Below are 20,757 nucleotides of genomic sequence, written 5' to 3'. Positions count from 1 at the left end.
TGGCAGCGCAGCCCGGGGTCACGTGACTGCCGGGGACCAATCAGGGACGGCGATTTCAAACTTGTGTCTGCCTTTGTCATAACGAACGACGAGGACCAATGTTTCGGCCAGCGGAGTGCCGTGTGCGTGTTTATTTCCCTAAGTTAAGTGGCACATCCTCACCCCTACACCTGGAATCAATGAGGAACACGTAGAGGTAGGTGGCGGGGATCTGCTGGGCGGCTGCGGGCGTGTACCAAACCTGTACTTCACCTCCTGCACGTGATATTAAAAGCTCTCCACGTTTGTAGCTCCCTGCCGCCCCTGGTGCCGGCGATCTGCGGGGATTTAAACCATCGTGCCCGTCAGGAGGATTACCGCCCGCCCGCGTCCCCTGCAGGATGTTCTATGGCGTGGCAGAGGTGTGTCCGGGGGTGTGAGGGTGCCCGCCGACCCTTCCCTTCGTCAGGCACGTCCTCTGTAGGCGCTCGGGCGCTCCTCCCCTGGCCATTTAAACTCGTGTGTCCGTCGCTCCGCTAAAACATCACGTAATTTCAATCTCCACACCTTCAGGAGGACACTAGTTACCTGTCTTCACCTTCCTGTTTACCTGTTCCTCCGTCAGGCACGTCTTCGGAAGGCTCTCGGGCACTCTTCCCCTGGCCATTTAAACTCGTGTGTCCGTCGCGCCGTTAAAACATCAAGTAATTTCACGCTCTACGCACCGTCAGAAGGAAATTAGTGATATATGTGTGTGTGTCTTCCTTACCTATTCCCTTCGTCGGACATTCCCGCAGGAGGAAGAGATTCGAGCACTACAGCCATATAAATTCTCGTGTGTCCATCGCTCCGCTTAAACGTCAAGTAATTTCAGTCTCCACTTCTTCAGGAGGAAATTAGTGATATATGTGTGTGCCTTTTTTAATTCTCAAACATTCCCTTCGTCAGTACCGTGGTGAGGGTGTGCGTGTGTATGTGTGTCTCCCGCCCTTCGCATCCTTATAACTGTGATAAATTACCGCCATTTAGCCTCATAACAAAGATATCTAGTGTGTTTCAGCGTTCCTTTAGCTTTCTTATCGTGTTATCCCTTTATTCGCCTTCCTCCTCCTCCCTCCTTCGTCCATATCTTGCGCGCCAGAAAGATAAGAAGGAACGTTTCTATCCCTCGCCATTGGTTGTGTTGCAGTGTTTCTTTGTGTTTGTATTGCCTTGTATAGGTGCCTGTTTGGGCGGGATAAAGCCGGTGTTGCGCGCTTTTTTTGTGTGTGTGTTTTTTGTGCATCAGGCAGCGAGGTGGACGGACGTGATAGTGTGTGTGTGTTCTTGGTGTTCTGAGGTGATACACTAGCGGGGTTTATCCCTCACGTGGTAAATTAAAGTCATCGAGTGTGTTTATCAAGGTGGTCTAAGTGTATAATGACGGAAAAATTGTGTTTGGCCATGTCACTACTGTTCTTTGACTCGTTTTCAGATTTTCATTGTTTCTGGTGGCTTTATCTATCTTCCACAGTGTTCATTTGAGGCTTAGACTGATTTATTTTATTTGACGAGTGGCTGTGATGAAGTGTTTCCTGTTTTCCATGATTCGTTTTCATATGACGATTGTTTCTGGTGGATTACTCTATCATCCACGGTGATTATATGAGCTACAGACTTATTATGTGATGTGAGTTGCTATGATGGAGAAATAGTGTTTGGTCTAGCCTCAGTTACGTTTTCAAAATTTCCTTGTGTGTTTCTTTTTCTTTCTTCCTGGTGCGGCCACTACGATCGTTTCCCACGTGTCTTGCCCTGGGGGATGTAAATTGATAGTGTAGTGGGTGTTCTAGGCTTAATTATCACTTGTTTTTTTTCTTCGATCAACTGAATTGTTACCAATACTTAAATGGAATATCATGAAACTGGTGAATTAGTTCATCTAGCCCGAAACACTGCTATGTATACTCTTTCATGGGTTTATTTGTCCATTATTATTCTTTGTTTTGTGGTTCTAAACTGCAAATCCATGCATATTGTGGGAAATATTGTAAGTTCTCGTTCTGTTTCATATCTTTGTCTTATCAAAATCATTTCTTTGTTTGTTTGGGGATACTAAAGTAAACTGAATTGTTGGTTTCTCTTTCTCACATCATTGTCTTATCAAAATAATTTATTTATTTGTTTGTGGATACTAAAGTAAACTGAATTGTTTTTTCTTTCTCACATCATTGTCTTATCAAAATTATTTCTTTGTTTGTTTGGGGATACTAAAGTAAACTGAATTGTTGGTTTCTCTTTCTCACATCATTGCAACTACAGGAAATTCACTGGTGATTGTCTCATGAATTTGATGAATAATTGGAAGTAGTTTCATAATGATTATGGAATTGAATGCATAAAAGAAATTACCGTTAATGTTGGTAGAAAATATTTTTTTCTAAATAATGTATTTCTCAAAACGAGGGGAAAAAAAAAGGTAGAATGGAAAGGATGTTAAATGGGACACAGGGAAGAAAATAATGATAATGAGTGTCAGGTGTAGGTAGGAAATACTTTGTTTTCCTATGAGTATGTTGCAAGAGGGATGAACAGAGCCACATACAACCTCCTCTTCCTGCCACATCTGCTGGCCCACCATGTGCTCCTTTGTCTCTTATCTTGGGGGGGTTATTGGCTTCTGCCTTTCTTTCTCTGTCTTTCTTTTTGCTTCCTTTTTCCTCAATTATTTGAGTGTTGTTACACAACTCATATACATTCTTCTCTTAGTGAAGGATTTTCATGTAATTGTCCCAAAATAATAGTGTAACTATGTAACTTGTGAATTACTAAGTAGGAATTTGAGAGTTGGAAACTAATGTTCCATCATTTTCAAGGACATTTTTATCAATATTAATTTCATTTCATATTTTCCTGCATACTTGCCACAATTTGTCACCAAGTTGGGAATGTTGAGAGCTGTTGCTTTATCTTTCTATGACCATCTTTGTGAGAAATGTAAATATTGTTGCTACTTAGAAGAAAAATCGATTTTGAATCTTTTTCTCAAAACCACATCTTTCAGGGACTGGTTGGCTGTGTAGTATCTCTTTGTAATAGTCATTAATTCCATAATAGTTGGCTATCTGGGTATTGATTTTTCATTTAGAGTTTAAGTTCATGTATTGATTCAGAATTGGTAATTTTCCATTTAAGATATTTGAGGAAACTTTATTTTGTCAAACTTGCATACCACTGCCAGTAGAATAGAGATCAATATATTTTGGTAATGAAGACGAAGTTACTGAATGTTATATATTATGTTTTCTTTCCTGAATTTTTAATAATAGTATGAGAATAGGTGTAGGCTAACATTCCTCTCTTTCTTCCCCAGATAAAGAGTAAATCTTCCTGTTCACCTCACATCATCAGTACATCATCATCACCACCCATCTCACCACCACTACCACCACTACCACTACCCTCACCACCCCACTGCCACCACCACCCCCACCACCGCCATGGATCTCTACCTGCCCAGCACGGAGCCCGGCCTCACCCTCCAGGAGATGATTGACTGCGACATCAAGTGTGGCATGGAGTTCAGCGAGGGTCTGGACTCCATGATCACCACCTCCGATCTCAACTCCCTTGACCTCTCCGGCATGTCGTCACTCGAGGCAGAGCTCGACCTCAAGTCCTTTGAACCACTCTTTGACCCCCTGGAGAAGCTGGAGGACATGGACGTTGCCGAGGACCACACCGCCGAGGAGCTGAACGTGGTCAACTCCTGGATGAACATGTCCTCCATGAGCAACTATAGTCTAGACCTAGAGAATAGCGTCATGGTGAACCCGTCGGCTGTGCTGCCCAACACCCTCCCCTCTCAAAGTACAAGGCGCACAGAGCCATCAACGCCCCTCAGTACATCAGTCTCAAGTACAAGCACCGCCACCACCACAACCCTCTACATCAAGGCTGAGCCCAAGGACGCCAGCAGCACCACCACTTCTGTCCAGGTGAATACTCGGTGTGTGTGTGTGTGTGTGTGTGTGTGTGTGTGTCCTTGTTTGGTTGTTTCCTTGCTTTATTGATGTATGGCAATCCTATGTTAGATTTGAATATTTATCTACTTTCTTCCTTGTAACTTCAGCTATTTGTTAGACCTTTTATTCATATATTTTTACAAATGTGTGTGTGTGTGTGTGTGTGTGTTTGTCAGGGTTGTTTGATTTAAATCAAATATTTTTTTTTTAAACCATTGATTTTTTTTTATTTATTTATTTATTTATTTTTTTTTTATTGATCTAAATCTTGATCTTATTGCAGGGCAACTATATAGAATGGAAAAATAAACAAAGAAAACACTAAAATTGATATCAATGTTTTCCCTGTCAACTTCACAAATTTTCCTGAGCAGATAAAGATCTTCAGTCAGCCACACATGGTCCATCAAGTCACAAGAACAAGACGTTGACCGCCTTTTTGATGGTATCTTGCTGAGGCAGAGTGATAGTTTCAAAAGTATTTTACAATGCGAACCACATGCTTTTCTATGTTACCAATTCCAAATCATGAGCCAAAACATATATAACGTGTGCAGTGCAACCATGGGTTAGCAACTTCAGTTCATTTGCTTGTTTTAATTGCTTTCCCATCATGTTGACATTGGCTGTATTAGATGCTTAAGTCTGTCCTTATATAGCAAGTTTCTCACCCTGTGGATATTTTCTTTTATGCCTCCATGGTCTAGTGGTGCGTGCCTAACTACGAATTTGTGGTCCTGAGTTCAAATCCCAACCTGGGCAGTCAGCATGGAGCTCACCCAGCTGTTCATCTTCCCTTTCGGGCTGGTCGATTAATGGGTACCTGGGGAAACCTGGGGAAGGTAAATTATGGTAACCTGGATGTCACACTGACCCTGTGTCCCAGGGTGATGGGCTCTTCCCACCACAGGCTCAAGGGCCACTGTTACGGAGATGAGCACTGCGGTCATGCTCAGCAACACCGTATGCCCCCATCTTTACTCTTTTGGTTGGTCCCAGCCAATTGGTGGTGCAGGCAACTGTTTTATATTGCCACCATCTTGCTTGACTAATCCCCCCCCTCCCAAACTTCACTTGATCCTCTTTAGAGAGTTTTGCTGGAGTCCGGGTCGATAGGCAATCATCAGGACAGCATGTGGGTAGTCTTGGGCCCCTCCAAACACTCAAATGAACTAAAGAAAAGCTATTAAAAGGGACAAAAATCACCAACTATAGGAAGTGGCAGGAAGGAAATATTTGAAACTTATACTCCTTCTTCTTCAAAGAATCACTTCACATACATACATGGATCATCCAGTCTTTTCTGATACTTCCATTTGAAGCTGCTGTCATTTTTCTTTGTGCAGTCTCAGTCAGGACATGTCGAAAACATGACATGATCTGGTTAGACTGTTAAAAAACTAGACAGAGTTGTGGTGTGGTGCTGGCAAGAGGCTGGCTGGCTGTGGATGGTCAGTCTTAGGACTGGCTCAAACAGCCAGCCAGATTACTTATGATAATGGAATATGATACAAGAATACTCCAACAAGTGTTTGAAATTAATGTAGAGAATATTGAGGTTTACATTCATTTAATTATTTTCATTTATAAAAAAATCAACAACCCTGGCATTGTGTGTGTGAGCAAGCAAGAGCAATGAATAACTATAACTTGTAGTGACCAACCTGCTTAGTCACATACCTGTTATGTTTTGCTTGGGAAAAGCAGGTTTACACCGATACATATTATTGCATTTTTTTTTTTTTTTTTTTTTTTTTTTTTTTTTTTCAATGCTTTCACTACTTTATTAATCTTAGTACGCTTGCTTTTTTATTTTGCCCTTGAGGGTTTGGTGTATGAATTTGTGATATATTAGCAAAGAGATCAGTAGAGCTACAAAAAAAGGACTTTACCTCTATACCATCCGTGCTTCCACTATTACTACAGACCCAAATCTCTAACCTTGGATTATTTTTACTTTTGTATTTATTTATTTATTTATTTATTTATTTATTTATTGTGCGTGTGTGTGTCTACTTGTATGTATATTTTTTCGAAGGGGAGCAAAGTCATTCAAATTTAACACTTCCCTGCATTTTATTAAACTTACAACACCTATATTTGTGCTGCTTTAATGGTGTACACATGGAATGCCCATTATTTGACTGCTTGTTGTGTCTGATAGTATAGTACTTCATATCCCGTAAGGCAGGTGATGAGTCATCTTTTTCCTTTGGCAGACCCCTCAGTCCCAGGCCGGGAGTGGACCCATAACAACCCAGGTTACTGTAGTGCGGCCTCAAACCGCCTCTGGCCAGAGTGTGCGCCAGCAAAGTTCCTTGGTGTCCGTTCAGTCCAGCCAGTCCCCCTCCCAGCCTTCTGTGGTGACCAGACCCACCCTGGCCACCTCCCAGATGGTAGTACAAACAACGCAGCGCACGCCTCAGCAGCTAACCTTCGCCTCCACCGCCACTACCACAACACCCACCACGACACCCATCATCACCGCACGCACCACCACCTCCCAAACTATTTTAAGCAATAGGTAAGAAGCAAGATGCATAGTCCAGCTATGTCCTATGTTCATACATCTTAATCCTATGGCAGTGCTTCAGTGCCCCTTGAGTGATGAACTAATGGGTGGTTATTACCTTTATAGATACAAGAGCACAGGCAAGCCAAGGAAGGAAGTTCAGCCCGAGGAGAGAATGTTCCCCAAGCCTGCCTATTCCTACTCCTGCCTCATTGCTCTTGCCCTGAAGAACAGCACCACTGGCAGCTTGCCTGTCTCTGAAATATACAGTTTTATGTGGTGAGTGTCTTAGCCCAGTGATGTGGGTGTAGCCTTGAATATAGTGTTTGTTGTTGTTGCATTAGGGCAGTGTATTGTAATGAAGTGTAAAGTTGAGTCCTATGTTTCTTTTTCAGTGAGCACTTCCCATACTTTCGGACTGCCCCTAATGGATGGAAGAACTCTGTCCGCCACAATTTAAGCTTAAACAAGTGCTTTGAAAAGATTGAAAAGCCTGTTGGTTAGTTTTTTTATCTTTTTATGTACAAGATTTATTGTTAACTACTTATATCTGATTTTTTATATATAGTAGTAGTCTTCAGTAACAAATGTGGCTGATTTGTCTTTTTTGACGTGCTCAAGGCATTCTAACGAACTTTTCCTAAAAGTAGATTTAATATGCAAAACTAGCCACATGACTTAATAAATACCAATACAATGCTTAAAAACTTATGTTAATCAGTAGGAAGGTGAAAGGAACAATTGCTATATTTATTCACTATCTTTTATTCTTATTTTACTTTGTTTACTGTCACATTTAATTTGAATAACTTGGCTTTCTAATTAGGAGTCTACCAAAATATGTGAGTAGTGTTATTACCATGTTACTTCTTGCTTACAGTGGCAGGAAGCAACCAGCGTAAGGGATGTTTGTGGGCACTGAACCCAGCCAAGGCACACAAGATGGATGAAGAGGTGCAGAAGTGGAGTAAAAAGGACCTGCAGGGGATCAAGGATGCAATGCAGTATCCTGGTAGGTTGTGGCATTGAAATGGAAAGTAGAAAGAAAGAGTTGACATGCTAAGCCAGGTGATTTATGGAAATATTTTCATGGGATTATTTATTTTTATTTATTTACTAATTTATTTTATTTTTTTGTGAGCAGGCTTTTTTATTTCTATTAGCAGTCTTTTTCGTCTTTATTCAGCAGGCTTTCTTGTTAATCAATTTTTGCCCTTGAGTTGCTTCCTTTACTGTTAAAACACAAAAATTGAACCAACTATATGAACTATTATGATTACTGTTCTGAGACTGGAGGGAGTTTAAGCAAGTCTTCCTCAACAGAAGTGCTGGAAGCCTTAGAGCGAGGAGAAATGAAGTTTGAGTCCAATGGGTGTGTGTTGTCGTGCAGCGAAGACGAGGACGAGGATGAAGAGGTGGACCCCCTGAGTATTGATGCGCCAGCAACTACCACCGTGGGCACAGTCAAGGTGGGTGTTGGCAAGCTCCAGCAGCTGATGAGGTGTTGCAACGTTTACGAGGAACGTGTTTTGTTTAAGTTGCAATGGAGAGGCGACCTTGTATTTGCTGTACCGAGGGTCGCTTTTCCCTGGCAACTTACATCTTGTTCTTCCTAGGATTTGTAGCCTGACTTTCCCAGTGTAAACTAGAGTAAAATGGCTTTGTCCCTTACGGCCCTTCTCTGGATGCTACATATGTTGAGGGTGTTTTGTACATTATGCCACAGAAAGGATTTACGTTATTTATTTGATTTATTTTTTGCAGATTCTGAACCCCCTCACCTCCCCAACCATCGTCACCTCCAGCCAGCGGGGAACCTCCACAGTGGTGTCAAGCCAGCAGCACCAACAACATATCAGACAAACGGTGCAGAACGGCCGCACCACCCTGGCCTCCCCCCACCCCACCACCCGCACCACCTACACCACCCATACCCTCAAGCGCAACACAAGCCCCCTCTCCAGCGAACCAGAGTTCATTCTTCCAGACATTCTTCCAGACTCGAGCATGACAGAAATCAGTCTGCAGGTAAACTCCTCTGACTTCTTCCATAATGAACCTAAGTTATTTTCTCCAGACATACTTCTAGGCTCACTTAGGCATAACAGAGTTTAGCCTGAAGGTAAACTTTGTGACTTCACCTCCTTCAAACACCAACTTCATTTATCACATTGACCTTAACCACTGTTACCACCAACACCACCCCAGCTTTCATTTTTCTTCACCACCACAACTGCCATCGATGTAATATGTCATTCTATCAATATTCTTCCATTAACATTGAGACTTATAAAAAAACTTATTTCTTACACATTGCCGTCACATTATCTCACATTTGTTAGGAAGCAATCTCTTAGTATTTTATGTAAGTTGGAGCCTGCTGTTGTGTGCTGTTTTCTTTGCACTTTTTTGATGATTTTTGGTTAACTCAGAGAGGCTCGGAACAAATAATTATCCTTAGAAATTGCATGAAACAAGTTGTTCAATATTCATCATGGGATATTTTTTTCTATGAGCATCAATTGGTTAGAGAAAATAAGTGTACGCCTTGTCCCACAGTCCAATGGTGCTCTGGTGGATGATCTCGGCAATGAAATCAAGACCGAGGGGGAAGCCACCATCCAGGGCAGCCAGTCCTCCCGCGGCCTGGTGGTGCGCAAGCTGCCAGGCGTCACTCCTCTCAGGTCAGCCACTGTGCGTGCCAACTACATGTACACACCCACGATCTCATCCCCTCACCAGCAGCACACCCTCAACAGACTTGTGCTGACCAACGGTAAGCTGTCATAGTGAGGTTGATGCTGTCCCCTGTCTCTCCCTCCCTTCCGTGTGGAACAGAGTCCGTGTGCATCCCTGCAAGGAGCAAATGTGTGCTCGGGTGTCCTTTGTGTGTGTGGTGGCCGGGTCTGGCGTGAGTAGTGTGCGTCACGTTGCTGTAGTGTGTGTAGCTGGTTGCCAACGTTCAGGAAGTACAATAATTCTGGTGGAGATGAACATGTCTGTCTGTCCTGAAGTTAGGATTAGCCGGTGCTGAATGGTTGCTTCCCTGGCAATAGGATTGTCCGGAAGAGAAAATGCCATTATGCATAAAATCTTCCAATTATGGTTTTGTCATGCCTTATGAAAATGGTCATATTTGTTTCATGTATCTGAGTGGTCCTATCTATTTAGGCAGCATTCCACTGGCCTAAGTATTCAGATGTAAATTTGAAGGTTATCAAGGCAGTAAAGATTCTCTCAAGGGTGGTGCTCCACTAGGCAGTTTTCTCTAGAATGTTTGAGTTTTACAGAAAAGTATTAAAATACTCTACCTTCATTCATTTCTTCCTTATAGTGCAAATCCCAACCTAGTATTCCAAAATATTTGTACCTTTATCTAATTAACTGTATATAAATTGTGATAACTAATAATCATAGGTTGTTAAGTAGAAGGTGTTTAATGTGCCCTTTACTGTGGCATGTAAGAAGGTGCAAAACATTATGGCAAGCCTCAGCTGATGAATGTGGTGTTGTAACTTTGTGCAACTGAAACATTGTCTGAGTCCTGTGATAATCCTTTTACTGAGACCGGGGTAACTTATGTACCTGAGAGAGTGTAATAGTACGATAGCAGGAGCTCATGTATTCTGATTATTTCTCCCATTCATTATCTTCCTTCCTCAAACCATATGGATTTATATATATACTTTTAATTTTTTTCAGTGAATCAAGCTTGATTATGCAGTGGTTGAATTTGGTTAGTATTTATGATGGAGGACTTTTTATGACTCGCACAGTCTTGTGATATTATTTGGTCACTTTTTGTTTGTTAGAGGAAGTAGGACCAGCAAGGTCTGTACGTGTGCAGCATAGACTTTTGTATTTAATATTTATGGATCCAGAATTCTGTTTTGAGTTTGCAAATGGTTAGGATGAGGTGTTACTCTTGTGCTATTACAATTCAAGATGTACAACTCACGTGTGTTTTGTGGGAGTACAGTGCAGTTTGCAGTCTCTCTCTGATGTAAATGTCCTATGTAATATGTATATTTAGTGATGAAGGAATCAGTGGATTCATCTTATTGCTCTCATGCAAGATCAGAGATACAACTTGGGCAGTTTCTATGCTCTGGCAAGCCCTTACTCTTTCTATATCAATTGAAAGTTTCATCTTAAAATTTAGGCTATTTTCACCAGTTGAATTTCCTACTGTTTTACTTATCAAAGTAATGAATGAGACTACTTCCTGTAAATTAATCTTGTACAAGGTCTCCTCAGGAGGTGGCCTGAAACAAGATGTTTAAGCTACAAGTTCAAGTTTTACTACAAGGCAGTCTATTTTTGCTAAAATGGGTCACTAATGCTATGTCAACCTGTTTCCACAATTATCCAGGTGAGAAATTACTTTCAACCTCTTTGTCTAGTCTTCTGACAGCCAAGGTGAGGAACAGTTGTTCAGGTGTCAGGTTTCCAGGAGTTGTAGATGTTTTAACTTTAGAATTTGTTTGTGTGGCTTTAGCCATTCTGTATTGTGTAATTACAAGTTAAGAGGGCCAGGAGTAAGGAAAACGGGAATCCCATCATTAGTGGCATGAGTAATGGTCTGGTTGGGCCCTGTTTATTTACTTGTTAGCCTTGTTTGTGTGCTGAGAGTGACTGTGGATCCCCACAAACATGTAATTGTTCCTTTGTTGTGGCTTGCAAGCTTGTGAATGAGAATCACCCTAATCTTTTGTTACTTCACAAAGTTTTGTTTCACAATATAACACATGGATTTTTATTTAAGGCTAAAATATCATTTCTTTTAATCTCATGATTTTAAGATAATCATAGGAATGAGGTAATGATGGACTTCGGTTGGTAATACACAAAAAATATTTATGAAATTATGCAGCTATATAAACTGAATTAGAATACAAAATCATTATAGTATACTTTTCATTAAATTCCAAATTGCAGTGTATAATTGCTCTTGCAAGATTTTAAAAATTGTTTATCAGCTTTGCTGAATGTAGCACTGCTGAGATTCAGGCGCCAACATTCCATGGCAGTGAGGGACTCCCCTCGCTGCCAGAGCCAGCATGCTCCAAGCACTCACTGGGAGGGGCCAGAGTATGGGGTTCACCTGGAGCCGTCACCTGTGGTGTGCATGGCATCGTTCGTCATGTGGTATTTGCTCCACCTGTCAGGCCCAGTGAATGACCTTCATGACAGAAAATAAAGGTTTTATCATTTTACTGACGGAGAACAGAGTTACTTTCAAGTGCTCAGACTTTGAGTACTTCACTGCCATTTTTATTAATTTTGGGTCCATGTTTTTGTTCATTTTCATTTAAAATCACTGGTCATTCAGTTCTGTTCGTCTTTCTTACATAGGCTACACAAGTACAAAAAAGTTCCAATGGGTTTTAAATGAAGAAATTCTTCACAAGCAAAGAACCCACTGCTTACCCTCTTGCCTCCCAGCTGTGTGCTTTCATCTGCACAGGAAGGTTTCTTGAGTGCTTGAAACATAATGGCCAAGGAGACTGGCCTGCACAATCATGTATAAGGGAAATGTAAAACCTCTCGTTACTTTTCCACCAAAGACATGCTTCATCATGTCTCCCCACCCCATGTAATGGTAAGCTGGGGATAGGATGGTAATGCATTGAACATTTTATGTACAAACTTTTGTCACTCTGTTGGTTGTTAGAATGTGTGTGGGTCAATGAGTGTGGGTGTTCACTATGCAGGTGTTGGCAGTTGAGCCTGTCATTCACACCACTGTGATGTGCTGCCAACACTTGTCACCAAGACGGTGGTTCAGGATCCACAGGATGTTGGGGAAGAGGATGTTGCTGTCCATAAATCTTGTCACTTCTCACCTAACTGTGGCACACAGGCTCTTCCCAATATAGTTCTCTGTTCTTTTATACAGCAATCCTTCTTTAGGGAAATTAAGGGGACACTACTCTTCAGAACAGGAATTCACACCATCTCACTCATACAGTTGAGAATCTAGGTTTTTGGATTATGATCATTTCCACCCGCACCCACCTCAATATAAGAGAAAGCCCACACCCTTGACTGTTCTCTGGGGTATTAAGTTATTCAGAGGTCAAATTAGTTTCGGTGATGGCCTGTAGTCCTCCCTCAGGCCGTAGCCCATGAATTGTTCCTTCTTCCACTAATGGTTTGATACTTCTTTCATTTCCTTCCCCCATTAGGAGCTTATAATGAGATCTGGTGCAAGTGTCCACTCCAGCACGCAGTCTCTCCATAAAGTGCTAGTCGTTCATTGTTTTGACTAATTCTTGTATGTGCAACATGTAAATCATAAGAATTAGGAATCAGATCTCCATTAGATCATAAATGTTGAATAAAAAAATGTAATCTGAGTAGAAGTAATCATTATAGATGCTATTAACATGAAATCTTCCTAATTATAAGCAAAGCAAATTTAGCTTTTTTATACTTTTGTATGTTGCCTTTTGTACATAATACTTCCATTCTTTTAATTTCTGCTACAAAAGTGCTCCTACACCACGAGCGCCAAGTAACCCAGCAGAAACACTGGCCCAGAATGATCTTGGCTGTAAATATTGTATTATTCATAGATTTTTGTATGAAATGTAATTAAAATAAAAAAAGCTCCATATTGTTTTCCTCTGAAACACTCAATAGTGATAAGTTTGAACCATCCAGTAATGTACAATGCTTATGAACTGTAATCTTAAGATGTGTTTTAGTTAGGGATAAGTCTCTTATAGTCCCTTATAGTCTGTTATTCTCAAAACCACCTGAGCTGCGGCAACACCAAGAGAGCTAGTCATAGTCTCAACTAACCGATCTCTTGGCGTAGCTGGGATCTCACCCCCCTCCTCCATCCTTTATAAACAGTAAATAGTAACTGCTCCTTGTCAGGAGGGGGAAAAGAAATGGCCGAGAGTGTGAAGGTGTCATCTACCATGGTCTGATCACGTGCTGGACTGGCGATCGCGTGTGTGTAGAGTCGGTGACGTAAGACTGGTGGCAAGAAAGCCGCCTCCAGATAAATTTTTCCCTTGTGTTCGTTTGGCCAAGGAATCTCCAGATTGTTCCCACCCTGACCTTTTTTATCGGAGGGAAAGTCACCGCACTGATCCACTGCTCAGGGCGCGCTCATACCTTGTAGGCAGCTGCAGGGAGCCTACGGTAGCATCCTCACTTTTGCTCCTGCGTATGCTGCAGGGTTAGAGGCCTGCCTCGGGGAACATCAACCACAAGAACTATATATACTATAATTATATAGTTTCACCTTCCTAGGTTAGACATTTTAAAATAGTGTGTGTGTGTGTGTGTTTCCTTTTGTTGTTGCGTGGGATTTCCATTCTTGCGTGCCCCGCCCCCGCTGCTGAGTGGTGGTACGCTGCCTATCCACCAGCGGGCAGTCGGGGCGTGGCTGGCGGCGTGTTGCACCGCCTCACGAACAGCGCCCGCCTCGTCCTGCCCAAAACAAGCACACTCCCACGCAGCGGTCCGTTCGCACACGGGAAGGAGTTCTAAGGCATTCCATTGTGCAAGAGTAAATTACGTGCTTCCCGTCACTCATACTGTGCAGTGGTTTGGATTCACACAATTCCAGGACTACAAAGCGTGTACGCCCGAAGGAACTAGTGGCCATGCCCAGAGCGCTGCGCGTATCGCGTGAGGCGGGGGCCGGGGGCGTGGCACTGCGGCCGCGGGGCATGCACGGGGGCAGCAACTCCCCCGCCCACCACCACTCAGGTAAGTCTTCCTGTTTGCTTAATTCCCACTAGTCGCCATGGATTCTAGTGAACCATGATATGCAATAGTGACTTGAATAAGAGAGCTGTGCCGACCAGTCTCCTAATTAATTAATCATCATTATTTCTAATCTGATAAGTGGCCTAGGAACGTGAAATGTAAGTATCCAACATCCTTTGTAGGGGTGCTGAGGTATTACTAAGGTGCTGCTCGACTTCTCTCCTTACTAATTGGTTGTTACCGAAGAAAGTCGTCTGAAAGCATACTGATAACTGCACTTCGATCAGGACCAATAATATATAAAGTCACTCTTCACGATCATTGCTGCGCGGTGTGTTCGATGCTTGGCAGCGACCCCGAACCAACATTACACCGTTTACGTAACCACTGAAAACCCTCGGCCAGGTGGAGGAGGTGCACTGATTTCCCGGGAAGGGTAAATATGGCGACGAGGGAAGAGGGAGGAAGGTGATAGCGTTCCCCAGACCCCCTCCATCACCTCTATTACCTTTGCTTGCTTTGCTTTCCCCCCCTCCCGCCCCCTCCACCTTACGCCCCTTATGTCCCCAACGCGCCCCTCAGGCATCGCTTCCCCGTCGTGAAACAAACACTTGATGCACGTGCCAACTTGCATACCGCTTCCCTGTTCTTCAGCATTAGTGTGTGTGTGTGTGTGTGAGAGAGAGAGAGAGAGAGAGAGAGAGAGAGAGAGAGAGAGAGAGAGAGAGAGAGAGAGAGAGTAGGGGCAGGAAACGATACGAAAAAATGGGAGGGTGCAGGTAGGGGTCGGGGGATGGTCTGGCTGCTTCGAGATAAACAGTTTACACAACCTTCCTTCACCTCGTCCATTCGCCAACCTCGCCCTGTTATGCTCCACTCCGTGATCGTAAACTGCTCGTCTCGTTTTTTAGTATGCATTCAATTCTTTGTCATAGTTACGTCGTAAAGCCTCGCCAAGTAGGACCTTGTAACCAGACTCGTCAATAATCATATCTCAGACAAGACCCAAAAGGTGGTTTCTTGCGCGCCCTGATTTCTTTTTTTTGCAGATTCCGTCAAGATGCTGCGTAGGGGAGGAAGTGGTCTTGTTTATTAGTGGTAGACAAAGCTTCTGGCGAATGAAGAGTGAGTGATGTAGAGTTTATAAAGGGATTTATGTTGCACTAATTCGATTCGTGAGATGTTTCATAAGTTATTGACATGGTATTGTAATGTTTCATTTGATGCAGTGTGGTGTCTCACATCCTATAGGTACCCCGTTCAATTAATTTGTTTATTTTCTCCTTGAAGGTATCTATCGTATTGACACATCACGTAATTTCTAGGTTCATCCACCACTCTATTTGTGAACCAATTCTTGTTTCTACGTTTACTAAATCTGAATTTTTCCAACTTATCATCATTGATACGAGTCCTTCTACGCTCTTATTACCAAAACCTCATCAACGTTACCTTCTAAAAATCTTCATCCACTGTGTAAACAAAAACAAGATTTCATTGGCTGAGGCGCATTTAACCGAGGTAGAGTGAGATATGTAAAGTGAAATGTAAAGCAAGCAAGCAAGTGTTGATGAAGCAGCGGCGTCAACAACCGGGTTGAAAGCCTGTCACGGGCCGGTAATGGGCGATGAAGTAATGGGGCTGTGCTTGTCTCGACAGATGTGGAGCTATCGGGGCATGAGGCACGCTACTCCCATTCCTGCACCGACCTCCCCAGCTACATCTCCCTCTCTACCCCCCGAGACTCCGCCTACATCGCCTGCAACAGGACACACCTCTCCCGGACGCCCCCAGCCCCCGGACGCCAAACCCCATCGCCCCCTGACCACGGCCACACACCAACACCCCCTTACCAGCCTTCCCGCCGCCCCTCCTCGACGCCCTCCACCCAGAGTCACTCCCAGATAACTTCCCAGGCCCTCCTGGCGGCGCTCCGTCGCCCCCTGACCGCCACACGCTCTGCCCCTCGCGCCACCACACCCTTCGGCAGATGGCGGTGTTACGACAACTCTCCCAGGCACAGCCCCGGACGTGTGAGCCCTGCCGTGCCTGGCGGCGTTGGCAACGGAAGGTTCGGGATGCGGGGCCACCAGGGTGTAGGGCCACAGATGTCATGGTCCCCCGCCCATCAGGCCCAGCACGCTCCCATTCGACCACGGGTGTACAGTGATTGCTACTCGCGGCCCGCACGTCGCTCCCGCAGCTTCCGCATCAAGCAATGGATCCAGGCACGCCAGAGAAGGTGAGTCAGGGGGGCCACGCTGAGCTGTGACATCATCCTTAACGGCCACATTCGAGTCAACAGCCCCGATTCTGTAACGATGATACAATCCTCCCACAGTTCCTCCCAGAACACCCAGCACTCCTACGTCACCGTGGACGAGGCCGACGACGAGGGGCGACCACTGGGGCGACACCTCGACAACATCTGCGAGGAGACTGACAACGCCTTCCACAAGCTGCAGTAAGTGTGTGTGTGTGTGTGTGTGTGTGTGTGTCATGTGTGTGTGTTCCTTACTATCAGATGTTGTCTACATTCCTGCCCAACCCCCCCGCCGTCTGTTCCTCTGCTGCAGTACTGAGCCTGCCACAAAGTCTTTTCCGCAGCCGGAAGTCCCGGCGGCGGCTGGGCGCCCTCACCACCCGCCGCCGCAAGCTGTGGCAGTCCGACCGGGGCATCAGCCCTTCCTCGGAGACCAGCCAGGACAACATCGAAAAAAACGGGAACCTAGAGGAGCGGCTACTGGAAGCCAGCTCGAGCTGGAGCAACCAGCGCGTGCTGGAGCATCGTATGAATGCCCTCAGATCATGCCTCACTGCCAAGAAGGAGCCGCTGTTAGTGCTCAACCTGCTGGAGGCCAACAAGGTCACGGAGGCAGTGGCGTTGGCACGGGAGAGCAATAAGCAGGTGCGACTGGACGTGTGTTTGCTGTGGGCGTGCCTGCAAGGCGCCACAGACCTGGTGCAGATGCTCTTGAAGGCCGAGGCCAACGCAGACGCGAAGGACAACTCGGGGTTCACTGCCCTTCACCTGGCGGCCGAGAGGGGTTCCGAGGAGATGCTGAAGGTGCTGCTGGAGGGTGGTGCCAAAGTTGGGGGCCCCTGGGAGTGGGACGGCAACGAAGAGTTCACGCCACTGATGTTGGCGGCCCGCAGCGGGTGTGTGGAGGCCGTGCGGCTGCTGGTGGCAGCCGGGGCCAATGTAGATGCTGGCCTGAACACAAGTGGGGAGACTGCCCTCCACCAGGCGGTGCGAGCCGCCTCGCCGGACTGCGTACAGCTGTTGATAGACTCTGAAGCCACCGTGAACCCGACACTGATGTACAGCGAGACGCCGCTACACATCGCCGTAAGCGAGGGACTCTCCGATGTGGTGGGCATCCTATTGCAAGCCGGGGCAGACGTCAGGGCCTCGAGGGGCAACTCAAAGATGACGCCACTGCACATAGCCGCCCAGGAAGGTTACTGTAGCGTGGCTAACCAGCTGTTGAAGGCTGGCGCCAACCCCAACCAGGAGAACCTGCGGGGACAGACGCCCCTGCACCTGGCGGCCAAGGCTCAGAGCTCCGACACGGTGCAGCTGCTGCTCAGCTTCGGGGCAGACCCCAACGCCCGCGACCGGGACCGCAAGACGCCCCTGCACAGCGGCATCTTCAAGGGGTCTCGGTCCTATGAGTGTCTGCGGCTGCTGTTGGTGGCCGGGGCTGATACCAACGCCGCAGATCAGTCCGGCCACACACCACTCCACATGGCGGCGCTGAACGACTCCTCTTACTGCGTCCGACTCTTCCTCGACCACGGCGGCGACGTCACCGCGTGTACTCAGGGTGGCGTGTCAGCCCTCAACCTCATCCTGCGCCGCACGCCAGCCGTCCTCGCTGACATCCAAGAGAGCCTCGACGCCTCCATCTCCTTCACCGACCACGACCACTTCGACAAGGACGCTCAGGTGGGTGTTCCTCTGTCTGTCTGCTAACCTCCTAGTCTTAATCTGTTTCCCTGTCTGTCTTTCTGCTAACCTCTCAATCTTTACCTATTTGTCTGTCTGCTAACCTCCATTTTTTTTTTTTTTTTATCTGTCTGTCTTTCATATGTATATATAGAGTGGCTTCATGAGGGGAGGAGGCTCCAAAGTTTCCAGGTATATGAGGGCTGAAATCCTGTCTTGTTTCCGATGTGTTACAGGTTCAGTTAGACTTCCGGGTGCTGGTGCCGGGCGAGGCTCACGGACAGGAGTGTCGCATGTTGTCCTGCTTCATCAAGGAGGGACAGAAGCCGCTCCTGAAGCACCCCTTGTGTGAGACGCTCCTCTTCCTCAAGTGGCTGAGGGTTCGTTCATTCTTTGTCTTTAACCTAATCTTCTACGCCCTGCTGGTGGCTCTGCTCACCATCTACATCATGGTGGTGTTCCCGGCCTTCTCCTGCTATCACCTCAACTCCACTTCCCAGGATGCCATATACGCTCCCTTCCAGTTATCCCCACTTCCGACTCGCACTCCGAAAACTTCAGACCACACCCAGCCGCCCGCCAGAACAGTGCTAGCGTCGCCTGGGTTTACTCCACATCTCTCAGGGCCTGATGTCACCACTCACGGGACACGCACTGTCACAGGGGAGTCGGATATGGCGTCCAAGAGGGAGAGGTGTGGGTTGATATACGAGTCCGTTCTCATGTACGTATTGTACTTCATCTGGGCCGGCGTGAGTGTGCTGGCGGTGAAGGAAGTGTTCCAGATCATGAACGCGCCACGGGCCTATCTCTCGTGGGACAACGTGTTCGTCTGGCCCATCATCGTCTTCACCATGACCATCACCATCACGTCGTACGTGCGCCACGACACCGAGGAATGGGAGCACCACCTGGCGGCCGTGGTCATCCTCCTCAGCTGGGTGGAGCTGCTCTTTATCATTGGAAGGTTCCCGGCGTTCGGCCTCTACGTTCAAATGTTTGCCCAAGTCACAAAGAACTTCGGCAAATTCCTGTTCGCTTACATCTGCCTGATCAACGCCTTCTCGCTGAGCTTCGGCGTGCTGTTTCCCAACCACGAGCCCTTCAGGATGACTGGCCTCAGGCTACTCAAGACGCTGGTCATGATGACGGGCGAAATCGAGTACGACGAGTGGTTTTTTGACGAGACCATTATGTACCCCACCACCTCGTACATCATCTTCGGTGTGTTCCTCATTTTCGTCACCATCATACTTATGAACCTACTGGTGGGCCTGGCCGTGTCGGACATCCAGGGACTCCTTAAATCCGTAGGACTGGACCGGCTGGTGCGCCAGACCCAGCTGGTGGCCCACTTCGAGGCCTTTATGTTCTCCAAGTGGATCGCGTGGGCAGTACCAAGGGGCGTCCTGCACCTACTGCACCAGAGAGTCCTTCTCTTCCCATGCCTTTACGGCTGGACGCTCATCCTCACGCCCAAGACGCTACGGGACACGGGCCTGCCACAGGAGTTGGTGGAGGTGATCATCCACACCGCTCGCGCCCGTGACCACATCTCGCGTCGCAGAAACGCCTTCGCCAACTTCCGCACACTGAGCAAGACGGCGCAGTACTCCAGCACTGAGGGGGACGTGCAGCGCAGCGTTGAAGCCCTGCGCTTTGGCCTTGACCTGCTGGTGTGGGACGTGGACGAGAGGCGCAGCGACACCGTCTACCTGAAGGAGGCGCTGGCGGCTCTGACGGAGGAAGTGGCTCACATAGGGCAGTGCATGGAGGACATGACGGTGGGGGAGAAGCAGGAGGTGGGGGACCCCAGTGTGTACGTCTCCTGCCCCAACACGCCGAATGTCTCGCCCCGCAGCACCCCGCCCTCCATGCACTAGGAGTGGCTGGCGGATGCACTTGTATACTCTTCCTCCAGCCTCTGGTTGTTCAAGGACATCATATGTAGGTGGTGTATGCATAGCAGAATACTGTAATTTGTGGTGTAGCTGATCAAGCAGTCATTGTGGTAGCGAGTAAACCCATCCAACCATGCAGTCCGTGATGATTGGCGGCGCTTTGAACAGAGATCACGGCGTCGCAAAGGATGGGCATCAGGGTTAATTATTTGTCTCAGTTTACCAGAGAATGAGCGATGCACTGTTGGTAGCAGGACCCTCTTCTTCACATGCTGAGCTTCATTTGGCTAATAACGGATCAGTATATTAACTCTATTATGTCTGGATCCTCTCGCGCCCAGTATTCTGGCACAACCAAGACAGCGAGTTTGTTGCGCTCTCACCCTTCCTTTGTGCCCTCTTCCCCGGGACGCAAGGTCAGGTGGTTTATTATTTTGCTAATTTAAAAGCTAAAGAGAAAAAAATTATGTATAATAAAGATATATATTATGGATTATTATTGTACGGCCCATTATTACAGACCTAAAAAACGTACGTAATAAGTCTAATAAGGGTCAAAAAAAATAAAAATAGAGGCCTAATTGAGATGGTTAGGAAAATTTGAAAGGAGAGAAAAAGAAGGCTGTGGTGGACAAGACAATCCAAAAGAGGGAGAAGACAGCCCAGACGAGGAAGGAGACAGCC

The 20,757-nt window shown here is 46.2% G+C and overlaps 2 protein-coding genes across 7 annotated transcripts; both read left to right on the top strand.

The window, feature by feature from the left end:
• The first annotated feature begins 25 nt into the window (after positions 1–25).
• On the top strand, positions 26–13,110 carry LOC126993736 (forkhead box protein N4-like). 4 transcript variants are annotated; one of them, XM_050852918.1, is made up of 10 exons: positions 26–196; positions 3,332–3,956; positions 6,203–6,507; positions 6,622–6,774; positions 6,891–6,994; positions 7,376–7,507; positions 7,819–7,964; positions 8,260–8,523; positions 9,055–9,271; positions 10,198–13,110. In XM_050852918.1, exons 2-10 carry the CDS (start codon positions 3,459–3,461, stop codon positions 10,209–10,211), a joined length of 1,833 nt encoding a protein of 610 aa, XP_050708875.1. In that variant the 5' UTR covers positions 26–196; positions 3,332–3,458; the 3' UTR covers positions 10,212–13,110. The 4 variants fall into 4 exon arrangements, with proteins under 4 accessions (XP_050708875.1, XP_050708871.1, XP_050708879.1 ...); XM_050852914.1 differs by having other exon boundaries at positions 29–196; positions 9,055–13,110; XM_050852922.1 differs by lacking the exon at positions 26–196 and adding an exon at positions 247–401 and having other exon boundaries at positions 9,055–13,110.
• Positions 13,111–13,815: 705 nt separating this feature from the next.
• LOC126993713 (transient receptor potential channel pyrexia-like) lies at positions 13,816–20,564 on the top strand. Of its 3 annotated transcripts, XM_050852905.1 has the most exons (6): positions 13,816–14,223; positions 15,273–15,348; positions 15,883–16,465; positions 16,565–16,687; positions 16,819–18,172; positions 18,409–20,564. In XM_050852905.1, the coding sequence occupies exons 2-6, from the start codon at positions 15,342–15,344 to the stop codon at positions 20,053–20,055; spliced, it is 3,714 nt and encodes a 1,237-aa protein (XP_050708862.1). In that variant the 5' UTR covers positions 13,816–14,223; positions 15,273–15,341; the 3' UTR covers positions 20,056–20,564. The 3 variants fall into 3 exon arrangements, with proteins under 3 accessions (XP_050708862.1, XP_050708853.1, XP_050708857.1); XM_050852896.1 differs by lacking the exon at positions 15,273–15,348 and having other exon boundaries at positions 13,819–14,223; XM_050852900.1 differs by lacking the exon at positions 15,273–15,348 and having other exon boundaries at positions 13,822–14,223; positions 16,831–18,172.
• Positions 20,565–20,757: the final 193 nt, after the last annotated feature.

The sequence above is a fragment of the Eriocheir sinensis genome, chromosome 7 (genome assembly GCF_024679095.1).
Source record: "Eriocheir sinensis breed Jianghai 21 chromosome 7, ASM2467909v1, whole genome shotgun sequence".
In the NCBI taxonomy this organism is placed as follows: domain Eukaryota; kingdom Metazoa; phylum Arthropoda; class Malacostraca; order Decapoda; family Varunidae; genus Eriocheir; species Eriocheir sinensis.
The sequence above is the reverse complement of the archived record's forward strand: the minus strand, read 5'-3'. Positions and strand labels throughout refer to the sequence as shown.

Coding starts and splice junctions, on each gene's coding strand:
- LOC126993713 (XM_050852896.1), top strand. CDS start 14,118: ATGCCCAGAGCGCTGCGCGTATCGCGTGAGGCGGGGGCCGGGGGCGTG. Junction 16,688..16,818: donor AACGCCTTCCACAAGCTGCA/GTAAGTGTGTGT, acceptor CCTGCCACAAAG/TCTTTTCCGCAGCCGGAAGT. Junction 18,173..18,408: donor ACTTCGACAAGGACGCTCAG/GTGGGTGTTCCT, acceptor GATGTGTTACAG/GTTCAGTTAGACTTCCGGGT.
- LOC126993736 (XM_050852918.1), top strand. CDS start 3,459: ATGGATCTCTACCTGCCCAGCACGGAGCCCGGCCTCACCCTCCAGGAG. Junction 3,957..6,202: donor GCACCACCACTTCTGTCCAG/GTGAATACTCGG, acceptor TTCCTTTGGCAG/ACCCCTCAGTCCCAGGCCGG. Junction 7,508..7,818: donor GGATGCAATGCAGTATCCTG/GTAGGTTGTGGC, acceptor CTTCCTCAACAG/AAGTGCTGGAAGCCTTAGAG.